A 25,524-nucleotide genomic window follows, 5' to 3' on the forward strand; every position below is an offset into this window, starting at 1 on the left:
TATCATCTATCTATTTATCTATCTCATATCTATCTATCACATATCTATCTCATATCTATTATCTATCTATATATCATCTATCTATCTATCTACAAAACTAAAGATCCAGCGGCACTCCCAGATAAGGTGCAAAAACAAAGGGGGAGATTTATCAAAACCTGTGCAGAAGAAAAGGTGCCCAGTTGCCCATAGCAACCAATCAGATTGCTTCTTTCATTTTGCAGAGGCCTTGTTAAAAATTAAAGAAGCGAGCTGATTGGTTGCTATGGGCAACTGGGCAACTTTTCCTCTGGACAGGTTTTGATAAATCTCCCCCAAAGTGTTTTATTCCCCCATGTATGTGTGACGTTTCGATTGCATCCCGCCATCTTCATCATACGTACAGTTGTACATTCTGTAGTCTATGTGACATCACTGTGCTTCATCATAAACTGTGACATCACTCTGCTTCATCATAAACTGTGACATCACTGTGCTTCATAATAAACTGTGACATCACTGTGCTTCATCATAAACTGTGACATCACTGTGCTTCATAATAAACTGTGACATCACTGTGCTTCATAATAAACTGTGACATCACTGTGCTTCATAATAAACTGTGACATCACTCTGCTTCATCATAAACTGTGACATCACTGTGCTTCATAATAAACCGTGACATCACTGTGCTTCATCATAAACTGTGACATCACTGTGCTTCATCATAAACGGTGACATCACTGTGCTAAATAATAAACTGTGACATCGCTGTGCTTCATAATAAACTGTGACATCACTGTGCTTCATAATAAACTGTGACATCACTGTGCTTCATAATAAACTGACATCACTGTGCTTCATAATAAACTGACATCACTGTGCTTCATAATAAACTGTGACATCACTGTGCTTCATAATAAACTGTGACATCACTGTGCTTCATAATAAACTGTGACATCACTGTGCTTCATAATAAACTGTGACATCACTGTGCTTCATAATAAACTGTGACATCACTGTGCTTCATAATAAACTGTGACATCACTGTGCTTCATAATAAACTGTGACATCACTGTGCTTCATAATAAACTGTGACATCACTGTGCTTCATAATAAACTGTGACATCACTGTGCTTCATAATAAACTGTGACACCACTGTGCTTCATAATAAACTGTGACATCACTGTGCTTCATAGTAAACTGTGACATCACTGTGCTTCATAATAAACTGTGACACCACTGTGCTTCATAATAAACTGACATCACTGTGCTTCATAATAAACTGTGACATCACTGTGCTTCATCATAAACTGTGACATCACTGTGCTTCATAATAAACTGTGACATCACTGTGCTTCATAATAAACTGTGACATCACTGTGCTTCATAATAAACTGTGACATCACTGTGCTTCATCATAAACTGTGACATCACTGTGCTTCATCATAAACTGTGACATCACTGTGCTTCATAATAAACTGTGACATCACTGTGCTTTATCATAAACTGTGACATCACTGTGCTTCATAATAAACTGTGACATCACTGTGCTTCATAATAAACTGACATCACTGTGCTTCATAATAAACTGTGACATCACTGTGCTTCATAATAAACTGTGACATCACTGTGCTTCATAATAAACTGTGACATCACTGTGCTTCATAATAAACTGTGACATCACTGTGCTTCATAATAAACTGTGACATCACTGTGCTTCATAATAAACTGTGACATCACTGTGCTTCATAATAAACTGTGACACCACTGTGCTTCATAATAAACTGTGACATCACTGTGCTTCATAATAAACTGTGACATCACTGTGCTTCATAATAAACTGTGACATCACTGTGCTTCATAATAAACTGTGACATCACTGTGCTTCATAATAATCTGTGACATCACTGTGCTTCATAATAAACTGTGACATCACTGTGCTTCATAATAAACTGTGACATCACTGTGCTTCATACTAAACTGTGACATCACTGTGCTTCATAATAAACTGTGACATCACTGTGCTTCATAATAAACTGTGACATCACTGTGCTTCATAATAAACTGTGACATCACTGTGCTTCATAATAAACTGTGACATCACTGTGCTTCATAATAAACTGACATCACTGTGCTTCATAATAAACTGACATCACTGTGCTTCATAATAAACTGTGACATCACTGTGCTTCATAATAAACTGTGACATCACTGTGCTTCATAATAAACTGTGACATTACTGTGCTTCATAATAAACTGTGACATCACTGTGCTTCATAATAAATTGACATCACTGTGCTTCATAATAAACTGTGACATCACTGTGCTTCATAATAAACTGTGACATCACTGTGCTTCATAATAAACTGACATCACTGTGCTTCATAATAAACTGACATCACTGTGCTTCATAATAAACTGTGACATCACTGTGCTTCATAATAAACTGTGACATCACTGTGCTTCATAATAAACTGTGACATCCCTGTGCTTCATAATAAACTGTGACATCACTGTGCTTCATAATAAACTGTGACATCACTGTGCTTCATAATAAACTGTGACATCACTGTGCTTCATAATAAACTGTGACATCACTGTGCTTCATAATAAACTGTGACATCACTGTGCTTCATAATAAACTGTGACATCACTGTGCTTCATAGTAAACTGTGACATCACTGTGCTTCATAATAAACTGTGACATCACTGTGCTTCATAATAAACTGTGACATCACTGTGCTTCATAATAAACTGTGACATCACTGTGCTTCATAATAAACTGTGACATCACTGTGCTTCATAATAAACTGTGACATCACTGTGCTTCATAATAAACTGTGACATCACTGTGCTTCATAATAAACTGTGACATCACTGTGCTTCATCATAAACTGTGACATCACTGTGCTTCAAAATAAACTGTGACATCACTGTGCTTCATAATAAACTGACATCACTGTGCTTCATAATAAACTGTGACATCACTGTGCTTCATAATAAACTGTGACATCACTGTGCTTCATAATAAACTGTGACATCACTGTGCTTCATCCTGTAATTTGATGTCACTGTGTAAAACAACCCTGTAGTGACATCACAGTTTTTTATTCTTGAATGCTGACTTCACTTTGTATATTTTCCCGGTACAATGACATCACTGTATAGTTACCCTCTACTGTGACAACACTGCGTTTATTAACCCTGTAGTGGCAAAACTGTTGATTGTCCCTGTACAGAGACATTACTGTTTATATTAACTCTGAACTGTGAAGTCACTGTGCATATTTAGCCTGTATTGTCACTCGCAGTGCAAGGTAAATATGTACAGTGGCATTAGGGTATACAGGCTTAATATATACAGTGATGTCACAGTGCAGTGTAAGTATCAACAGTGATGTTGCAGTATAGAGATAACACACAGTGATGTTATAGTTCAGAGATAATAGCAGAAGAAAGAGGAGTCCAGCGTCCAGAAACTCGGAGGATAATATTTATTCACCAGATGGTCATGACAGGAACACAGGGTACAGTGACGCGTTTCGGCTTTACAACAAAGCCTTAGTCATACACTATGACTAAGTGTATGACTAAGGCTTTGTTGTAAAGCCGAAACGTGTCACTGTACCCTGTGTTCCTGTCATGACCATCTGGTGAATAAATATTATCCTCCGAGTTTCTGGACGCTGGACTCCTCTTTCTTCTGCTGTTCAATTGGGCGAGGTCCGCGCTCTGTCCGTGCGCACCTGGGGTGAGCTGAAGCATTGCTGTTTCTCTAGTTCAGAGATAATATACACAGTGATCTCACAGTACAGGGATAATACACAGTGATGTCACAGTACAGGGATAATACACACAGTGATGTCACAGTACAGGGATAATATACACAGTGATGTCACAGTACAGGGATAATATACACAGTGATGTCACAGTACAGGGATAATACACAGTGATGTCACAGTACAGGGATAATACACAGTGATGTCTGTTACGCCGAGCGCTCCGGGTCCCCGTTCCTCCCCGGAGCGCTCGCCTCATCTTCGTTGTTGCAGCGCCCCGGTCAGATCCACTGACCGGGTGCGCTGCGGTCCCGCCTTCAGCCGGGATGCGATTCGCGATGCGGATAGCGCCCGCTCGCGATGCGCACCCCGGTCCCCGTACCTGACTTGCTCTCCCTCGGTCCTGTCCCGGCGCGCGCGGCCCCGCTCCCTAGGGCGCGCGCGCGCCGGGTCTCTGCGATTTAAAGGGCCAGTGCACCAATGATGGTGCCTGGCCCAATCTTCCCAATTAGCTTAATTGGCTCCCACCTGTGCACTTCCCTATATCACCTCACTTCCCCTGCACTCCCTTGCCGGATCTTGTTGCACTTGTGCCTAGTGAAAGCGTTCCCTTGTCTGTTCCTAGTCCGTGTTCCTGACCTCCTGCCGTTGCCCCTGACTACGATCCTTGCCGCCTGCCCCCGACCTTCTGCTACGTCCGACCTTGCTTCTGCCTACTCCCTTGTACCGCGCCTGTCATCAGCAGTCAGAGAGGTGAGCCGTTGCTAGTGGATACGACCTGGTCACTACCGCCGCAGCAAGACCATCCCGCTTTGCGGCGGGCTCTGGTGAAAACCTGTAGTGGCTTAGAACCGGTCCACTAGCGCGGTCCTCGCCACCCCTCTCTGGCACAGAGGATCCACTACCTGCCAGCCGGCATCGTGTCAGTAGATCCGGCCATGGATCCCGCTGAAGTTCCTCTGCCAGTTGTCGCTGACCTCACCACGGTGGCCGCCCAGCAAGCCCGACAGATCGCCCTTCTAACCCGTCAGCTGTCGGAAATGTCCACCATTTCGCACCAACTTCAGTCGCAACTTCTCCAGCATTCTTCTCCTCCGCCAGCTCCTGCACCTCCTCCGCAGCGAGTGGCCACTCCTAGCCTCCGCCTGTCCTTGCCGGACAAATTTAATGGGGACTCTAAGTATTGCCGTGGCTTTCTTTCGCAATGTTCCCAGCACTTGGAGATGATGTCGGACCAGTTTCCTACTGAAAGGTCTAAGGTGGCTTTCGTGTTCTGCCTTCTGTCTGGAAAAGCCCTGTCATGGGCCACACCGCTCTGGGACCGCAATGACCCCGTCACTGCCTCTGTACACTCCTTCTTCTCGGAAATTCGAAGTGTCTTTGAGGAACCTGCCCGAGCTTCTTCAGCCGAGATTGCCCTGCTGAACCTGGCCCAGGGTGTTTCTTCCGTTGGCGAGTACGCCATTCAGTTCCGTGCTCTTGCTTACGAGTTGTCCTGGAATAGTGAGGTTCTCTGCGCGACCTTTAAAAAAGGCCTATCCAGCAACATTAAAGATGTTCTGGCCGCACGAGAGACTCCTGCTGACCTACATGAACTCATTCATCTAGCCACTCGCATAGACATGCGTTCTTCCGGATGGCGTCTGGAGCTCCGCCTGGATATGGACTTTGTTCGCACGAAGCGTTTTTTCTCTCCGGCTCCTCTCTCCTCTGGTCCTCTGCAATCTGTTCCTGTGCTTCCCGCCGCGGAGGCTATGCAAGTTGACCGGTCTTGCTTGACACCTCAAGAGAGGACACGACGCCGCATGGAGAATCTTTGCCTGTACTATGCCGGTACCGAACACTTCCTGAAGGATTGTCCTATCCGTCCTCCCCGCCTGGAAAGACGTACGCTGACTCCGCACAAAGGTGACACAGTTCTTGATGTCAACTCTGCTTTTCCACGCCTTACTGTGCCTGTGCGGATATCTGCCTCTACCTTCTCCTTCTCTACTATGCTCTTCTTGGATTCCGGATCTGCAGGAAAATTTTTTTTGGCCTCTCTCATCAACAGGTTCTACGTTCCTGTGACCAGTCTCGCCAGACCCCTCTACATCTATTGTTTTTACAATAAAAGATTGGACTGTCTCGTACGTTTCCACACAGAACCCCTCCTAATTTGCATCGGACCTCATCACGGAAAAATTGAGTTTTTTTTCCTCAGGTTCTTTGGCCCCAAGAAGAGGGGGAGACCCAAGGGGGGGGGTACTGTTACGCCGAGCGCTCCGGGTCCCCGTTCCTCCCCGGAGCGCTCGCCTCATCTTCGTTGTTGCAGCGCCCCGGTCAGATCCACTGACCGGGTGCGCTGCGGTCCCGCCTTCAGCCGGGATGCGATTCGCGATGCGGATAGCGCCCGCTCGCGATGCGCACCCCGGTCCCCGTACCTGACTTGCTCTCCCTCGGTCCTGTCCCGGCGCGCGCGGCCCCGCTCCCTAGGGCGCGCGCGCGCCGGGTCTCTGCGATTTAAAGGGCCAGTGCACCAATGATGGTGCCTGGCCCAATCTTCCCAATTAGCTTAATTGGCTCCCACCTGTGCACTTCCCTATATCACCTCACTTCCCCTGCACTCCCTTGCCGGATCTTGTTGCACTTGTGCCTAGTGAAAGCGTTCCCTTGTCTGTTCCTAGTCCGTGTTCCTGACCTCCTGCCGTTGCCCCTGACTACGATCCTTGCCGCCTGCCCCCGACCTTCTGCTACGTCCGACCTTGCTTCTGCCTACTCCCTTGTACCGCGCCTGTCATCAGCAGTCAGAGAGGTGAGCCGTTGCTAGTGGATACGACCTGGTCACTACCGCCGCAGCAAGACCATCCCGCTTTGCGGCGGGCTCTGGTGAAAACCTGTAGTGGCTTAGAACCGGTCCACTAGCGCGGTCCTCGCCACCCCTCTCTGGCACAGAGGATCCACTACCTGCCAGCCGGCATCGTGACAATGTCACAGTACAGAGATAATACACACAGTGATGTCACAGTACAGAGATAATACAAACAGTGATGTTACAGTACAGGGATAATACACAGTGATGTCACAGTACAGAGATAATACACACAGTGATGTCACAGTACAGGGAGGGATAATATACACATTGATGTCATAGTACAGGGATAATACACAGTGACGTCACAGTACAGGGATAATACACAGTGATGTGACAGTACAGGGATAATACACAGTGATGTGACAGTACAGAGATAATACACACAGTGATGTCACAGTACAGGAATAATACACAGTGATGTCACAATACAGGAATAATACACAGTGATGTCACAGTACAGGAATAATACACAGTGATGTCACAGTACAGGAATAAATAGAAAGAAAAAAGACCGGGGAACGGCACCTCGTGTATTACCCTTAAACACAAACAGCAAGTGTAAATGTGGGAAAAACCCACAGCACTTATAGGTGGCTGCTCACCAGATGTAAATAGAAGTAGCGCATATCACCCCATATAGGGGTACTCACTGATGTCCAAGGGAGGGCTGCAAGCCGGAGGTCACAGGCACATACGTCCTGACGTAGTCATCAAACGGAAAATAAAAAAGAACCTCATTCATCCAGGCGCTGCCGGTTAGGTCATCAGGTGGTGCACAAAATGATGCAATGTATACCTTGGAATATTGTATACATGAAAGTTTATTTAAAAATAATAAACATACAGATTACGCGTTTCGAGGGTGACTCCCCTCTTCCTCAGATCAGGTGTGCTGTCATACAACAAACAGGTAAGTATTTATGTGAAAAATGGGCACCAAAACACCCAAGGGGACGTGGCCAGGAAGTGGGATGTAACCAAAAAGCAAGTGTAAACAGGTAAGGTAAAGAAAAAGAAGTAAAAACTAAAATGTTGTTTTAATAGCATAAGACATATGTCTAACTAAAATATAACAAACAGATCCTGGGATCGTGACTTATAAAAGGGTTTCAGGATCTCCGTATCTATTAGCAGAGAAGGCAGGCCAGTGCGCACGCGCCGGTGTCTCTAAGGACGCCTTGCCAGGGCAGACGCTCGGCTATTACCAAGCCGAGCGAAAACAAGGCACCGGTGCGCGTGCGCCATCCCCGTCTGTATCTGCCGGAGAGGCTGTACAACGCGATGCGCCCATCCCCGTCTGTATCTGCCGGAGAGGCTGTACAACGCGATGCGCCCATGTTTCCAAGGACGCGTCGCTAAGGTGAGCGCTCGGCTTTGCTGCTCCGAGCGAGAGATATTATACAGCAGAACTGTAAAGCAGAAACATGGAAAAAAATGGAAAAAATGCCATGTTAAATCCAAGGGGATGTGTGTGTATCTATAATTAACATATCTATGTAAATGGAAATCTAGTAGAGAAAATTGGAAAGAATGTAAAGAGCAAGGGGAACGCATTACAGCGTGATTCACAGGCTCTATAGGAGTATAGTAGCCAGCCTGATGAATGAGTGTTGGCATTAATGGGGTATATATGAAAACAGCGTGCAAAAATGCATATCATATAGAATACATAACATAGTAAATTATGAAGTATAAAAATAAAATATATATATATATATATATATAAATGAATAAATAATAATAAAAATACATAAAAATAGCATATAAAAGATAAAAAATACAGATCCATGTATGTATACACATACATACACACATCCACATGCACAAATACTCAGAATTACTGAATATAGACAATAGGATTGGGAGATACACATATCAATATCAAGGCTGTAATGGATAAATAAATATATATATATATATATATATATATATATATATATAATACATAAAGAGCAGCGAATGGATGATAAAAGGACAAGGGAGGACAAGGGAGGAAACTAGAAAAGTTGACTTTTCTATCCTCAACTGGGTCATACAAATGCTCCTCCACAAAATGCAAATGTTGTGCAAATATTACAAATAAGTGCAAGTCCTTCTCCTCAAATAGGATGGGAGAATCCTTTGAGATTAAATCCCATATAAACTATGCCTCCCAATACATTATTTATTTGCTGGAATGCCCCTGTGGGCTTCAATATGTGGGGCGCACCATCAGAAGTCTCCAAGAAAGGATTAACAAGCATAGGAGCAATACAAACAATGGTTTCCTTTTACACAGTGTCTCTAGGCATCTCATGGAACTTCACAAACAGGACTTTGGATGTATTCGTTTAACCCCAATAGAAATGATACCCAAAGATGACCCTCATAGATTTGCTACACTACGTAAGAGGGAAAATTTTTGAATATATAAATTAAAAACTCTCATACCTACAGGATTAAACGAAATGATCGAATGTAATTTCTAGTTTCCTCCCTTGTCCTTTCATCATCCATTCGCTGCTCTTTATGTATTATATATATATATTTATTTATCCATTACAGCCTTGATATTGATATGTGTATCTCCCAATCCTATTGTCTATATTCAGTAATTCTGAGTATTTGTGCATGTGGATGTGTGTATGTATGTGTATACATACATGGATCTGTATTTTTTATCTTTTATATGCTATTTTTATGTATTTTTATTATTATGTATTCATTTTTATACATATATATATATATATATTTTATTTTTATACTTCATAATTTACTATGTTATGTATTCTATATGATATGCATTTTTGCACGCTGTTTTCATATACCCCATTAATGCCAACACTCATTCATCAGGCTGGCTACTATACTCCTATAGAGCCTGTGAATCACGCTGTAATGCGTTCCCCTTGCTCTTTACATTCTTTCCAATTTTCTCTACTAGATTGCCATTTACATAGATATGTTAATTATAGATACACACACATCCCCTTGGATTTAACATGGCATTTTTTCCATTTTTTTCCATGTTTCTGCTTTACAGTTATGCTGTATAATATCTCTCGCTCGGAGCAGCAAAGCCGAGCGCTCACCTTAGCGACGCGTCCTTGGAAACATGGGCGCATCGCGTTGTACAGCCTCTCCGGCAGATACAGACGGGGATGGCGCACGCGCACCGGTGCCTTGTTTTCGCTCGGCTTGGTAATAGCCGAGCGTCTGCCCTGGCAACGCGTCCTTAGAGACACCGGCGCGTGCGCACTGGCCTGCCTTCTCTGCTAATAGATACGGAGATCCTGAAACCCTTTTATAAGTCACGATCCCAGGATCTGTTTGTTATATTTTAGTTAGACATATGTCTTATGCCATTAAAACAACATTTTAGTTTTTACTTCTTTTTCTTTACCTTACCTGTTTACACTTGCTTTTTGGTTACATCCCACTTCCTGGCCACGTCCCCTTAGGTGTTTTGGCGCCCATTTTTCACATAAATATTTACCTGTTTGTTGTATGACAGCACACCTGATCTGAGGAAGAGGGGAGTCACCCTCGAAATGCGTAATGTGTATGTTTATTATTTTTAAATAAACTTTCATGTATACAATATTCCAAGGTATACATTGCATCATTTTGTGCACCACCTGATGACCTAACCGGCAGCGCCTGGATGAATGAGGTTCTTTTCCATTTTCCGTTTGATGACAGTGCAGGAATAATACACAGTGATGTCACAGTACAGGGATAATATACAGAGTGATGTCACAGTACAGGGATAATATACAGAGTGATGTCACAGTACAGGGAAAATACACAGTGATGTCACAGTACAGAGATAATACACAGTGATGTCACAGTACAGGGATAATACACAGTGATGTCAAAGTACAGGGATAATACACACAGTGATGTCACAGTACAGGGATAATATACAGAGTGATGTCACAGTACAGGGATAATATACAGAGTGATGTCACAGTGCAGGGATAATACACAGTGATGTCACATTACAGGGATTATACACACAGTGATGTCACAGTACAGGGACCATACACAGTGATGTCACAGTACAGAGATAATACACAGTGATGTCACAGTACAGGGATAATACACAGTGATGTCACAGTACAGGGATAATACAAACAGTGATGTCACAGTACAGGGATAATACACAGAGTGATGGCACAGTACAGAGATAATACACAGTGACGTCACAGTACAGGGATAATACACAGTGATGGCACAGTACAGAGTTAATACACAGTGATGTCACATTACAGGGATAATACACAGAGTGATGGCACAGTACAGAGATAATACACAGTGATGTCACAGTATAACCATCTCACAGCCGGACCACCATGTAATTTTAGCAGAAAATAAAGCAGGGCCTCATGTTCAAGTTTCGCCTAAGGCCTCACAAAGTCTAGAGCCGCCTCTGGTCGGCCCTACCATGGGATCCGGTGGGACCATAAGTCCCAGGTGGCACTTTTCAGGGGCGGCATTATGCTGCCCCCTTTTTTTTTTTGTGCCTAGTAGGTTCATGGTAGGGTTGGCGCCGCCGCTGCTCACTGTTCTAAAGCAGCTGCGGGGTATAATAGCGCAGCGGGCACTTTAGACAGTGAGTCTGCCTCTGGCCGACCGGGGTCTGACGAGGGACGTCGCACAAGTGACGTACTTCTGCAGACCCGCTCAGGAGGACGCCAGTGACGTCCCTTGTCAGGCCACTGCAGGAGAGGAGAAGCGCTGTGCAGGGCAGGTAAGTGTGTCTCTGTGTGTGTCTGTGTCTGTCTGTGTGTTTGGGGGGGGCTATGGTTACCTAATGTGAGGAATCTATGCTACCTAATGTGGGGAAACTATGTTACCTAATGTGGGGAATCTGTTCTACCTAATGTGGGGAAACTATGCTACCTAATGTGGGGAAAGTATGCTACCTAATGTGGGGAAGCTATGCTACCTAATGTGGGGAACTATGCTACCTAATGTGGGGAAACTATGTTACCTAATGTGGGGAATCTGTGCTACCTAATGTGGGGAAACTATGCTACCTAATGTGAGAAACTATGTTACCTAATGTGGGGAATCTGTGCTACCTAATGTGGGCAAACTATGCTACCTAATGTGGGAAAACTATGTTACCTAATGTGGGGAAACTATGTTACCTGATGTGGGGAATCTGTGCTACCTAATGTGGGGAAACTATGCTACCTAATGTGGGGAAACTATGTTACCTAATGTGGGGAATCTGTGCTACCTAATGTGGGGAAACTATGCTACCTAATGTGGGGAAACTATGTTAACTAATGTGGGGAATCTGTGCTACCTATTGTGGGGAAACTATGCTACCTAATGTGGGGAAACTATGCTACCTAATGTGGGCAAACTATGCTACCTAATGTGGGGACACTGCTACCTAATGTAGGGAATATATGCTACCTAATGTGAGGAAACTATGCTACCTAATGTGAGGAAACTATGCTACCTAATGTGGGGAATCTATGCTACCTAATGTTGGGAATCTGTGCTACCTAATGTGGGGTGGGGGGCTTGAATGAGCTGCGGCATATGGGAGGCCTTAATAAATAATTAGAAACTTATACAGCAAGTGACATATGGGGGTCCACCTGAGTAAGTGACACATGGAGGGGGGGTGCTGAACAATTGATGTTTTGGGGGGGGGGGCACAGGCACATTCTTTGCACAAGGGCCCTCTGCTGTCTGTGTCCGCCCCTGGGTAGAGAATAAGGGGTAAAGTGGAACATAGAGCAAATGCAGTTATTTTTTTCTTAATTTTTTTTTTATGAAGTAAAGGAGGTAAAGGTAAGCAATGACTTTTCCTCAGTCTGAAGCGCGGTCCTCATCGGCAGGAAGCAGTGAGGAGGAGGAGGATGACGGAGGTTCTGATTCCATCTCTGCTTCTTTTTTGTCCCTCTCTATATATAGGGCCGTGGCCATGAAGAAGGCCCCTCCGATGACTGCCATTATGGTGCAGGTCATGAGGGCATACTCCAGGCTGCGGTATTTCAGAAGAGGGGATTTGGCATATCCTTGTTCGTAGGTGTCAGATATCAGGCCGATGAGGTACGGGCTGCCGGCGTCACCTAGGAGGTGATAGATTGTCATCTGCATGGCCAGGGCTGAAGATCTCCTCCACGGAGTTACTACTTTTAGTATAATGTCAGATATGAGGGTGAAATTTACTGACAGAAGCGTCTCTCCGATGAAGATGAAGATGTTGGTGGCAACGAGGCTAATGTTGCCAAAAGTCAATGCCAACAGAAGAAAAGGGGCAGAGAGCATCATCGCGCATCCACACACAAGCGGGTCCGCCCGTGGGTTCGATTTGCGATATCTTTTACTTATCTCTGACCCTGCTACAACTCCCAGAATGCCGGAAACGACTGTAACCACACCAAATATTAGGATGTCGTGATAGTCACACGGTTCAGCACGGCAAGGGTCCTTCTCTTGTAGGAGCGTTCGTGCGTGGGTCAGGTATGACGGACCCCATACACCTATGGCTCCCACTATGAAGGATACAGCCGTCGATCCCATGGTGGTTAACATGAAGCTTCGATTTTTTAAAAGTTTTTTCAGATCTGTCGCCCATTTGGCAAACTTCTGGGATTTGTTGTTCTTCCCGTTTGTAGTCGTTCTTGGGAGCTCCTTTGTGACCAAAATCATCAAAGCCACAGCTATGAGGCCCAGGCCAGGGGTGACCCGAAATGCCCAGTGCCAATCGCCCCTTGCTGCATCAGTCACTTTGGGCCCGATGATGTATCCTAGTCCGCAGCCTACAGGTATGACGGAGTAAAACACGTTCAGCATGCGGGTCCGCTGGTCACTTGTAAAAAGGTCTGCAATGATGGAGGGGGCGATGGTGCAGAAAGTCGCCTCTCCGGCTCCAACCAGTCCACTCGTCAGCAGGAAGAGCAGGAAGTACCCGTCAGGGATGAATGACAGGGTAAGTGTCATGCTCAGCCAAACGATGACTCCTGCGCAAACAGTATATTTCTTATTACAGTGGTCGCCCAAATATCCGGCAATTGGTGCGACCAGCACGTAGCTTCCAATGAACAATGTATTCAATAAGCCGGACAGACTAGCATTGGTGTCATATGCTTTCTGTATATAAGGCAGCACCCCCGCCACGCTGGAGCGATTTGCATAGATGAGCAAATTGACAAAGGCGAGGATCACTACGGTGATGATGGAACGTGCGGTGGACATCACGCTTAGAGATGGCAGGTTCTGCCTCTCAGGGATATCGCCCTTTTCTACATCCATATCACTATGGTCCTCCATTGCTTCTTCCTCCTCCTTCAGCAATGGGTCTTGTGAAGAGGCCATGGTCACAGGTCAGAGCCTGAAAACACTAGAGAGAGAGAGAGAGAGAGAGATAAGTGAACACATTAGACAACATGTCATCATTCCTGTCATTATACAATAGATCCTTCATACAGAGCAGAAAGGTCCAGCACAGAACCACAAGATAACACTAAGACCATCGCAGCCTCAGAAGAAGACGCTTCTCTATAAGTGTTTTATATGGAGACGTCTTCCCTGAGGTTACCAATGTCTGATAACCCTGAACCTGTCCGGTCCTAGTAATATCTGATAACCCTGAACCTGTCCGGTCCTAGTAATATCTGATAACCCTGAACCTGTCCGGTCCTAGTAATATCTGATAACCCTCAACCTGTCCGGTCCTAGTAATATCTGATAACCCTGAACCTGTCCGGTCCTAGTAATATCTGATAATCCTGAACCTGTCCGGTCCTAGTAATATCTGATAACCCTGAACCTGTCCGGTCCTAGTAATATCTGATAACTCTGAACCTGTCCGGTCCTAGTAATATCTGATAACCCTGAACCTGTCCGGTCCTAGTAATATCTGATAACCCTGAACCTGTCCGGTCCTAGTAATATCTGATAGCCCTGAACCTGTCCGGTCCTAGTAATATCTGATAACCCTGAACCTATCTGGTCCTAGTAATATCTGATAACCCTGAACCTGTCCGGTCCTAGTAATATCTGATAACCCTGAACCTCTCCGGTCATAGTAATATCTGATAACCCTGAACCTCTCCGGTCATAGTAATATCTGATAACCCTGATCCTGTCCAGTCCTAGTAATATCTGATAACCCTGAACCTGTCCGGTCCTAGTAATATCTGATAACCCTGAACCTGTCCGGTCCTAGTAATATCTGATAACCCTGAACCTGTCTGGTCCTAGTAATATCTGATAACCCTAAACCTGTCCGTTCCTAGTAATATCTGACAACCCTGAATCTGTCCTAGTAATGGCGGATTATAAGGGCTTGGCTGTATGGTCACTGGGCCATGTGAACTTCATACTGTAGATAGAATTGGGCTATCCTGCTATATACAATTACCAATAATGAACCTACCCCACCTCATTGGGATCTATCCATCCCCTATATGACTTTCTGCCACTAGTTGATTTGAAAATTTTCCTTTTCGGAGTACCCGGAGTATTTCTATTGTTAGTACACACAGAAATCTATTATATACTATTATATTTCTGCCCTAATCTTTCTGTCATTCTTTTACTACACCACCAAATCTTTCTCATAGACTTATATCTTTTAGAACTTCATGAATTAGGACTCTTTTTCTTGGGGGCTTTTTTGGGCATAATTGCATTTTAGCAGTTTTGCAAGAAAAAGCTCTGGTCATGATACTATCTGTGCGTTTTATTATGTTTAATGGCTAAGCCAAGTCTTGTCACAATGCTATGAGAAATATAACTTTTGTTATATCTTTTGGAAATTAATTTCTTGGTTTTTTTTGCTAAAAAAAAAAGCAACAACAATAAAAAAAAACTGTCAAACAAAAAGCCCTGTGTATGTATGAATAGAAGAGGCTGAGACTTACCTTGTGGTTCTCTCTTCAGACAAGGAACGGTCAAAATCTTGAATTCTCTATCGCAAATAGAAACTCTCTAACAAACACTTTGCACCACAGGTTGTGAATGCAAAACACACTGAAGAGACTGCAGCCGGCGCGCACCTCCTTGTACAGCTTACGGTGACATCATCACAAGCATGTGTGACATCACAGGGTTCTAAACCATCTTCAGGTATGTGTATATCTGTATAGTAAATGTGAGTAGCCGTATTAGTCCAGTGATGCAGATTGTAATACCTTTTTTATTGGACTAACAGAATTTTGTAGAGACAAACTTTTGGGATTCCTCCCTGATAATTTATCAAGTCCTTTGATCATTAGTCCTTGTCTATTGGACTTGATAAAGGGAGGAATCCTGAAAGCTTGTCTCTACAAAATTCTGTTAGTCCAATAAAAAAGGTATTACAAGAGACTGCAACATATTTTTGGATTTGTGTGTATATATATATATATATATATATATATATATATATATATATATATATAGTTCCAAGCGTGAGTAGGTGCCTCCAGCTAGGGTCCGTGTCCAGGATTCTGCATACGTAGTTCCAAGGAAAATGCTGTTGCACTCAAGGTATGGTGAAAAAATGAAAACTATTTATTCATCCCAAATGTGCAAAGAGCGACGTTTCGATGGTCTCACACCATCATTATGAAGCCACTTGATAATGATGGTGTGAGACCATTGAAACGTTGCTCTTTGCACATTTGGGATGAATAAATAGTTTTCATTTTTTCACCATACCTTGAGTGCCACAGCATTTTCCTTGGAACTACATATGCAGGATCCTGGACCTGGATCCTAGCTGGAGGCACCTACTCACGCTTTAGGAGTGCGGCTTTCTTCTTTGACATATATATATATATATATATATATATATATATATATATATATATATATTTATTTATTAATATACACCTAGAAATACATCAAGTACATAAAAACATCTTTTAGAAAAATATTTCTCTAGGCCTGCCGAGTATATCCCCGTATTTCACAGTGTCTTCTTAGTTTATATATTTTAATCTTTTGACCTTTTAACCCCACTAGGACCAAGGGCATCCTGGGACTTAAAGGGGTATTCCAGGCCAAAACTTTTTTTTATATATCAACTGGCTCCAGAAAGTTAAACAGATTTGTAAATTACTTCTATTAAAAAATCTTAATCCTTTCAGTACTTATGACCTTCTGAAGTTAAGGTTGTTCTTTTCTGTCTAAGTGCTCTCTGATGACACCTGTCTCGGGAAACGCCCAGTTTAGAAGCAAATCCCCATAGCAAACCTCTTCTAAACTGGGCGTTTCCCGAGACAGGTGTCATCAGAGAGCACTTAGACAGAAAATAACAACCTTAACTTCAGAAGCTCATAAGTACTGAAAGGGTTAAGATTTTTTAATAGAAGTAATTTACAAATCTGTTTAACTTTCTGGTGCCAGTTGATATATATATAAAAATGTTTTTGCCTGGAATACCCCTTTAAGATTGAACCGATTATTATTGATATATGTCATGAATGCATCAACGGTCAGATGGTCGGACGACCAAATGATGACCACATCGTCTACATACCTCCCATACCATGCGAGGCATGTGGAAAATGGATTGGTGTCAGAAAAAATAAACTGCTCCTCCCACCAAAAAGCAAAAAGGTTAGCCCGAGCTGGTGATGACTTTGCTCCCATTGAAGCACCCGTGCGCTGCAAATAAAAATTGTTACCAAACATAAAATAATTGTGTTTTAACACAAAATTTACCACCTCAATAATGTAATGTCTCAAATCCACAGAATATTTAGAAAATCTCATCAGTATATCCGAGATAGCTGATAATGCCAGGTTTTTCGGAATACTGTAATAGAGCGATTCAATGTCACAAGTAAGCCACGACAGAGAATCGCTCCATGTGAATTTAGTTCTTCTGACCAGGAGTTTACTGAAAATTCAGATTGTTCAGATACCACGGACACTAGCGGGGACTCAGAACCGCAATATGTGAACACTCACAAGAATCGCAATGCGAGAAGACAGTCAAAAAACGAGGAAGGCGCGGTGGCAGAAAACATAGGAAGAAGAGCTTCGGAACGTAACAAGGACAAACGGAAAAAGTAATAAAAGAGGATTTTCAAGTCATTAACATTTCTGCACAAATCATTACAGATGAAGAAACCTCGGTCCTGTGGAAAGGACTGGGTTTCTCTCCTACACATCATTTTGATGTTTATCGGACAATATTGGATATAAATAAATTTGTGAGAACTTTAACAGTTAAGAAACATTTTTTTGTGGAAAATGCTGATGAACCATCGGACCCACCTTTCTATAAACCCTGATTTACCACTAATGCATACGTTAGCAGAACAAATTGCTTTTAGAGATCTCTGTCTCCTTGAAAATAGTGGGATATCAATTTGTGATGAAGTGAATACTGCACATACCTTCTCCCCTAAAAACCAAAATTTTTACCCCATACAGACCAGACCAGCAATTTTTGATTGGTTCCAGGACCTTATCATGAAAGATTTGGTTAATCTACAATCAAAAGTAATGTCCAATACAACTCGTCCTAATTTGAATAAAAAGGAGGCTGCTGCCATAAAGAAATTAAAGAAAAACAAAAATTTGACGATCCGATCCGCCGATAAAGGCGGCTCGGTAGTATGTATGGACACGGGACTGTATATCAATTTAAATGAAAATCTACTATCTGATGATAAAACTTACCTTAAACTTTGTGGGGATCCCACTGAACCTTTTAAAAAAGAACTGTTGACTCTGTTGGAAGAGGGGAAAGCCAGATCTATTTTGACCCAAAAAGAAGTGGATTATATTTTCGTGCCTGCTCCAATTATTCCTATCTTCCACTCGCTACCCAAGCTGCATAAGGATCGATTCCCGCAGCTGATGCGTCCGATCGTGGCGGGGATCGGATCCCTTAACGAGCACCTATGCGAGTGGTTGGACTCAGTACTGCAACCTCTGGTTATGCAATGCCCAAGTTATATCAAGGACACTAAGCACTTGCTAAAAATCATGGATGAATTCACATGGAGCGATTCTCTGTCGTGGCTTACTTGCGACATTGAATCGCTCTATTCCAGTATTCCGCAAAACCTGGCATTATCAGCTATCTCGGATATACTGATGAGATTTTCTAAATATTCTGTGGATTTGAGACATTACATTATTGAGGTGGTAAATTTTGTGTTAAAACACAATTATTTTATGTTTGGTAACAATTTTTATTTGCAGCGCCCGGGTGCTTCAATGGGAGCAAAGTCATCACAAGCTCGGGCTAAGCTTTTTGTTTTTTGGTGGGAGGAGCAGTTAATTTTCTCTGACACCAATCCATTTTCCACATGCCTCGCATGGTATGGGAGGTATGTAGACGATGTGGTCATCATTTGGTCGTCCGACCATCTGACCGTTGATGCATTCATGACATATATCAATAATTATCGGTTCAATCTTACGTTTACCCACACATGGTGTAAAAGTGAAACCCCCTTTTTGGATGTCATATTACGTGGCAACCCTGATACAAATAAAATTGAGGTTGATCCTTACAGAAAAAAGATATCAGGCAATACCATCCTAAGGGCGAATTCATGCCATTCCAAACAAACAGTAAGAGCCATACCAGTAGGTGAACTTATACGAATTAAGCGGAACAGTTCTTCCGCCGAGGTGTACCGCAGGGAAGCTGATGCAGCATGCACACGCCTGGCGGCTCGAGGTTACCCTGGGTGGCTCTTGAAAAAAGCTCGGTCGAGAGTGGATCCTATGGATCGAAAATCCCTTTTAACAAGTAAGCAACCAACTGAATCACAAGATTGTCCTACATTTGTCACCACGTACAGTCCAGAATTTAATGACATCACACGCATTGTAATTAAACACTTACCTTTGCTATCAACAGATCCCACGGTAGGGGAGATTATAAAGTCAGGTGTGAGATTGGCAGCAAGGCGCGCACCTACTCTATCCAATCTCCTTGTTCCCAGTATGGTGGACACGGCTAGTGTTACCACCCAGTGGATTAGCACCAAGGGCTTCCACAAGTGCGGTAAATCGCGGTGTGTGGTATGTCCCTTTGCCGAAAAATGCCAGAAAATAGAAGGTACGGTAGATGGCAAATGCCATGTCATTCACAACTTTATAAACTGTGATAGCACTTTTGTTGTATATAAAATCATGCGCACACAATGTCACTTAACATATGTGGGTTCCACCAAAAGGTCCCTTAAAAAACGCATGCAAGAGCACATTAGACATGCTGCTGGCCCTTTAAGCTCGAACATTTCTAACATATCTAAACATTTTCTAATATGTCATAATTCAGACACCACTTCCCTCAGGTTCTCAGGCATTGAGAAGGTGAAGCTAAATAAAAGGGGAGGTGACCGTAATCGATCCCTCCACAATAGGGAAATCATGTGGATTTATATTTTGAATTGCATTCAACCCCATGGTCTAAATAGCAAAACAGATTTAATATTACATTACTGATATGTCTCCGAATAATTTATCTGTGTTTGGTCCCATGTTTTTGTTTTGGTTTTAATCACGCACACATGTGATGTGGACCTGTCCCTCCCCTTCCTGTGGGAATGGGGAAAATGCCCTGGAGTATATAAGGGTGCCTCATTTGAGGATCTACAAACTATGAGTAAGGATCGATAGATCAGAAACGCGTCAGCCATGCTTGGGACCCCCCTCTGTTTGTGCAATATTTCATATTTTTGATATGTTCATGGTTTGTCTGCCACCTTGAAGGCTTTTAAGGAAGAACCATGAATAAAGACGGATGTTTTACTTCTACGTGCTGGATTTTGTAGTATTTTATTTTAGTTTTATCCACTGTGCCAGGGATGAAAATTATTCCAAAAGAAACTAACTCAACTGTCTATGCTCCCCGGTTGCTCCAATATTGGTGTCCCGTTCTCTGTTCGCCGCCTTCTGCTTTTCCTCCAGGTCAGTGAATCACGGTGCGCTCAGTGTCATCATTGTTTCAGCACCAGTTTTACAAATCAGTGTGCCTCCAGTGTTACACCAGTGTTTACAAATAAGTGTGCCTCCAGCTGTTGCAAAACTATAACTTCCAGCATGCCTTGACAGCTAGAGACTGTCCGGGAATGCTGGGAGTTGTAGTTTTGGACCACCTGGAGAGACACTGTTTTGAAAACACTGCCTTAGTCAGTATTTTCCAACCTGGGGACTTCCAGCTGTTGCAAAACTACAACTCCCAGCATTCCCCTGACAGTCTTTAGCTGTCCAGGCATGCTGGTAGTTATAGTTCTGCAACAGCTGGAGACACTCAGGTTTGGTAGGTAGGTCCTTAGTCCATTGTTTTCCAACCTGGGTGCCTCCAGCTGTTGAAAAACTCTAACTCCCAGCTTAAGACTGTCCGGGCATGCTGGGAGTTGTAGTTTTGCAACAGCTGGAGGCCCCCAGGTTGGGAAACACTAACTACGGCAGTGTTTTCGAAACATTGTCTCTCCATCTGTTGCAAAACTACAACTCCCAGACAGTTTTAAGCTGGAAGTTAGAGTTTTGCAGCAGAAGGTGGCATTTTGGTGGGTAGTTGGGCCCTTAGTCCAGTGTTACCCAACCTAAGTGCCTCCAGCTGTTGCAAAACTACAACTCCCAGCATGCCCAAACAGCCAAATCCTGTTTGGAAAACACTGGACTAAGGGCCTACCTACCAAATGTAACGTGGCCACCCACCTACCAACCAAACATATACCTGCCTACCTACCAACCAAACATATTACCTACCTAGCAAATGCTTTTCCTGCCTACCTAACAAACGTATACCGTATATACTCGAGTATAAGCCGAGTTTTTCAGCACGATTTTTCGTGCTGAAAACACCCCCCTCGGCTTATACTCGAGTGAACTCTCCGCCCTCAGTGGTCTTCAACCTGCGGACCTCCAGAGGTTTCAAAACTACAACTCCCAGCAAGCCCGGGCAGCCATCGGCTGTCCGGGCTGTAGTTTTGAAACCTCTGGAGGTCCGCAGGTTGAAGACCACTGCGGCCTTCGACATCCTCCAGCCCCTCTCACCCCCTTTAGTTCGGCGCTGGTCCGGTGCTGCAGGACTGTCCATTGGGGAGGTCGTCCGGTGGGATAGTGGTTCCGGGCTGCCATCTTCATCGGGGGGGCCTCTTCTCCGCGCTTCGGGCCCGGAATAGTCACATTGCCTTGACGACGACGCAGAGGTACGTTCATTACCAACGTCCCTCTGCGTCATCGTCAAGGCAACGCCTCTATTTTGGTCCCGAAGCGCGGAGAAGAGGCCCCCCGGTGAAGATGGCAGCCCGGAACCACTATCCCACCGGACGACCTCCCCACCGGACAGTCCTGCAGCACCGGACCAGCGCCGAGCGGAGGTGAGTACAGAACTAAAGGGGGTGAGAGGGGGCTGGATGATGTCGGAGGCCGCAGTGGTCTTCAACCTGCGGACCTCCAGAGGTTTCAAAACTGCAACTCCCAGCAAGCCCGGACAGCCGATGGCTGCCCGGGCTTGCTGGGAGTTGTAGTTTTGAAACATCTGGAGGTCCGCAGGTTGAAGACCACTGTATCAGACATTGACAAGCGGTGATGATGATGACATGTGGTGATGATGACAAGGGGATGATGAAGGGGGGGATTATGACAAGGGGATGATGAAGGGGGGTGTGTGGGATGATGACAGGGGGAAGATGAAGGGGGGTGTGGGATGATGACAAGAGGATGATGACAAGGGGATGATGAAGGGGGTGGGGATGATGACAAGGGGATGATGACAAGGGGATGATGAAGGGGGCGTGTGGGATGATGACAAGGGGATGATGAAGGGGGTGGGGATGATGACAAGGGGATGATGAAGGGGGGTGTGGGATGATGACAAGGGGATAATGACAAGGGGATGATGAAGGGGGGGTGTGGGATGATGAAGGGGGGATGATGACAGGCAGTGATGATGAAGGGGGGATGATGACAGGGGGATGATGACAGGGTGATGATGATGAGGGTGTTAATGACGGGGGTCTGGATGATGACAGGGGGGGATGATGTATTTCCCACCCTAGGCTTATACTCGAGTCAATAACTTTTCCTGGGATTTTGGGGTGAAATTAGGGGCCTCGGCTTATATTCGGGTCAGCTTATACTCAAGTATATACGGTAACCTACCTACCTAGCGGCAAACCTTTTACTTGCCTTTCTACCAACTGAACTTACTACCTGCCTAAATAACTTGCAAACTTATTACTTGCCTACCTACTTGGAGAATGTTCTACTTACCTAATTTACTACTTGCAAACGTACTACCTGCTTACCTAGCAAACATATTAGCTGGGTGGGGTGGGGGGGGGGGGGCAGGCATATTCTTTGCACAGGGGCCCTCTGTTGTCTGTGTCCGCCCCTGGGTCAGGGCATACTGGGAGTTGCATGCTGGGAGTTGCAGTTACTACTGTAACGCCCAGCATGCACTGATAGTATTAGGGTATGCTGGGCATTACAGTTAGTATTAACTGCAACTCCCATCATGCTCTGATACAATCTCGGTCTGCTCTGCAGCTGTCCCAAAATTAGTTTTGGGTCAGCGGCAAAACCATAGGCTGCATCAGCCTGATACAGTCTATGGTTTTGCAGCGGACCCAAAACTACAACTCCCATTATGTTGCACTATACTCCTGAGTCCTGGGGAAGCAATGCATTAATTTTGGGAAAGCTGCAGAGCAGACCAAGATTGTATCAGGGCATGCTGGGAGTTCCAGTTACTATCTGTAATGCCCAGCATGCCCTGATACAGCTTATGGTTTTGCAGCTGACCCAAAACTACAACTCCCATTATGTTGCACTATACTATAATATAGGTTATATGGTGCTTCATGCTGGGGGGAGCTGTAGTTTCGGTTCAGCTGCAGAGATATAGGCTGGAATCTGGATCAAGAAATTTCCAGATTCCAGTCTATATCTCTGCAGCTGACCCAAAACTACAGCTCCCCCCAGCATGTAGCACCACATAACCTATATTATAGTATAGTGCAACATAATGGGAGTTGTAGTTTTGGTCACCATATATTGTATCAGGGCATGCTGGGAATTGTACTTGGTAACTGCAAATCCCAGCATTGCATTCCTTGAAGGAATGAAATGCGGGGAGGTGCGGTTACCAACTACAATTCCCAGCATGCCCTGATACAATCTATGATGACCAAAACTACAACTCCACATATCTTGCACTATATAGGAGTACAATTTACATTATGGTGCAACATGCTGGGAGTCCTAGTTTTGGGTCAGCTGCAGACCCAAAACTACAACGTGCACACTGCTCCAAGCTTGCTGGGTGCCACATCACTTTTTCAACCAATCTGGTTTTCCCCCCTCTGTGCCACCATCTTATAGTAAAAGCGTTCTTCTGTTTGCCAAGTAAAGAAAAACATGAGTTTTACCATTCAACTTACAATTTTTTTTTCAAATCCACATCAAATGCATCCCTATAAACACCAGCAAACATACACACATGTGGGAGGTCTAGTCAGGGCTGGTGCATGGATTTTTGACACTCTAGGCAAAACCTAATTTTGACAACCCTTTGGCTCCGCCCATTGAACTCCTTGGCAAATATAAGATCAGGGGTAGAATTAGTCCCGTAAGCCTCATGGTAAATTCTAGACTTGCTCTCCTTCCTACAATTATAACTATACTGCACCTAATGTGGGGGAACTATATTGCACCTAATGTGGGGGAACTATATTGCACCTAATGTGGGGGAACTGTACTGCACCTAATGTGGTCAAACTATACTGCCAACCTAATGTGGGGGAACTGTACTGCTAACCTAATGTGGGGGAACTATACTGCCAACCTAATGTGGGGGAACTGTACTACTAACCTAATGTGGGGGAACTATACTGCCAACCTAATGTGGGGGAACTGTACTACTAACCTAATGTGGGGGAACTATACTGCCAACCTAATGTGGGTGAAATATATTTCCATCCTAATGTGGGGGAACTATACTGCCAACCTAATGTGGGGGAACTATGCTGCCAACCTAATGTGGGGGAACTGTACTACTAACCTAATGTGGGGAACTATACTGCCAACCTAATGTGGGGGAACTGTACTACTAACCTAATGTGGGGGGAACTATACTGCCAACCTAATGTGGGGGAAATATATTTCCAACCTAATGTGGGGGAAATATATTTCCATCCTAATGTGGGAGATTTATACTGCCAACCTAATGTGGGGGAACTATGCTGCCAACCTAATGTGTATACAAAAATATAAAATTGTACTATTCTGATCCCTATAGCAGTTTTATTTTTCTGTATATGGGGATGTATGAGGTCATTTTTAGCGCTGTGATTTGTAGTTTTTATCGGTACCATTTTTTTTTTTTTGCTTTTTAGATATTTTTTATGGTATTTGAAGTGACCAAAAATGTGCTAATCTGATTAGTGCACTATTACAACTTTTGGGACCCCACTTCTGATTTTGCCCAGGGCCACGCTAAGCCTAAAACCGGCCCTGGATCCAATCCTCCTACACTATGCAAGCAAGAGTGTGTGTGTGTGTGTGTATGTGTATATGTATATATATATATGTATATGTATATATATATATATATATATATATACATAAACACGCGTGCGCGGAGTGAGTTTGTGCTTTGAAGTGCACACCCTAATGCAATAGGCTGCGCACGCCTATGATAGTTCCCCCACAATAGTTGGCAGTATAGTTCCCCCACAATGGTAGGCAGCTCCCCCCCCCCCCCCCCCCCCACAATGGTTGGCAGTATATTCCCCCCACAATAGTTGGCAGTATAGTTTTCCCACAATGGTAGGCAGCTCCCCCCCCCCCCCCCACAATGGTTGGCAGTATATTCCCCCCACAATAGTTGGCAGTATAGTTTTCCCACAATGGTAGGCAGCTCTCCCCCCCCCCCCCCCCCCCCCACAATGGTTGGCAGTATAGTTCCCCCACAATAGTTGGCAGTATAGTTC

The 25,524-nt window shown here is 44.2% G+C and overlaps 1 protein-coding gene across 1 annotated transcript; it reads right to left on the minus strand.

Annotated features, from left to right (window-relative positions):
* Window positions 1-12,408: 12,408 nt before the first annotated feature.
* Window positions 12,409-15,761, minus strand: LOC130357902 (protein spinster homolog 1-like). The gene is made up of 2 exons (XM_056560655.1): window positions 15,490-15,761; window positions 12,409-13,964 (listed from the first exon to the last, which is right to left on the minus strand). The coding sequence occupies exon 2, from the start codon at window positions 13,937-13,939 to the stop codon at window positions 12,428-12,430; it is 1,512 nt and encodes a 503-aa protein (XP_056416630.1). The 5' UTR covers window positions 13,940-13,964; window positions 15,490-15,761; the 3' UTR covers window positions 12,409-12,427.
* Between the last annotated feature and the right edge of the window lie 9,763 nt (window positions 15,762-25,524).

The sequence above is a fragment of the Hyla sarda genome, chromosome 2 (assembly GCF_029499605.1).
Source record: "Hyla sarda isolate aHylSar1 chromosome 2, aHylSar1.hap1, whole genome shotgun sequence".
In the NCBI taxonomy this organism is placed as follows: Eukaryota; Metazoa; Chordata; class Amphibia; order Anura; family Hylidae; genus Hyla; species Hyla sarda.

Bases quoted from the DNA above. Each gene is read 5' to 3' on its own strand.
- LOC130357902 (XM_056560655.1), bottom strand. From the start codon at position 13,939: ATGGCCTCTTCACAAGACCCATTGCTGAAGGAGGAGGAAGAAGCAATG.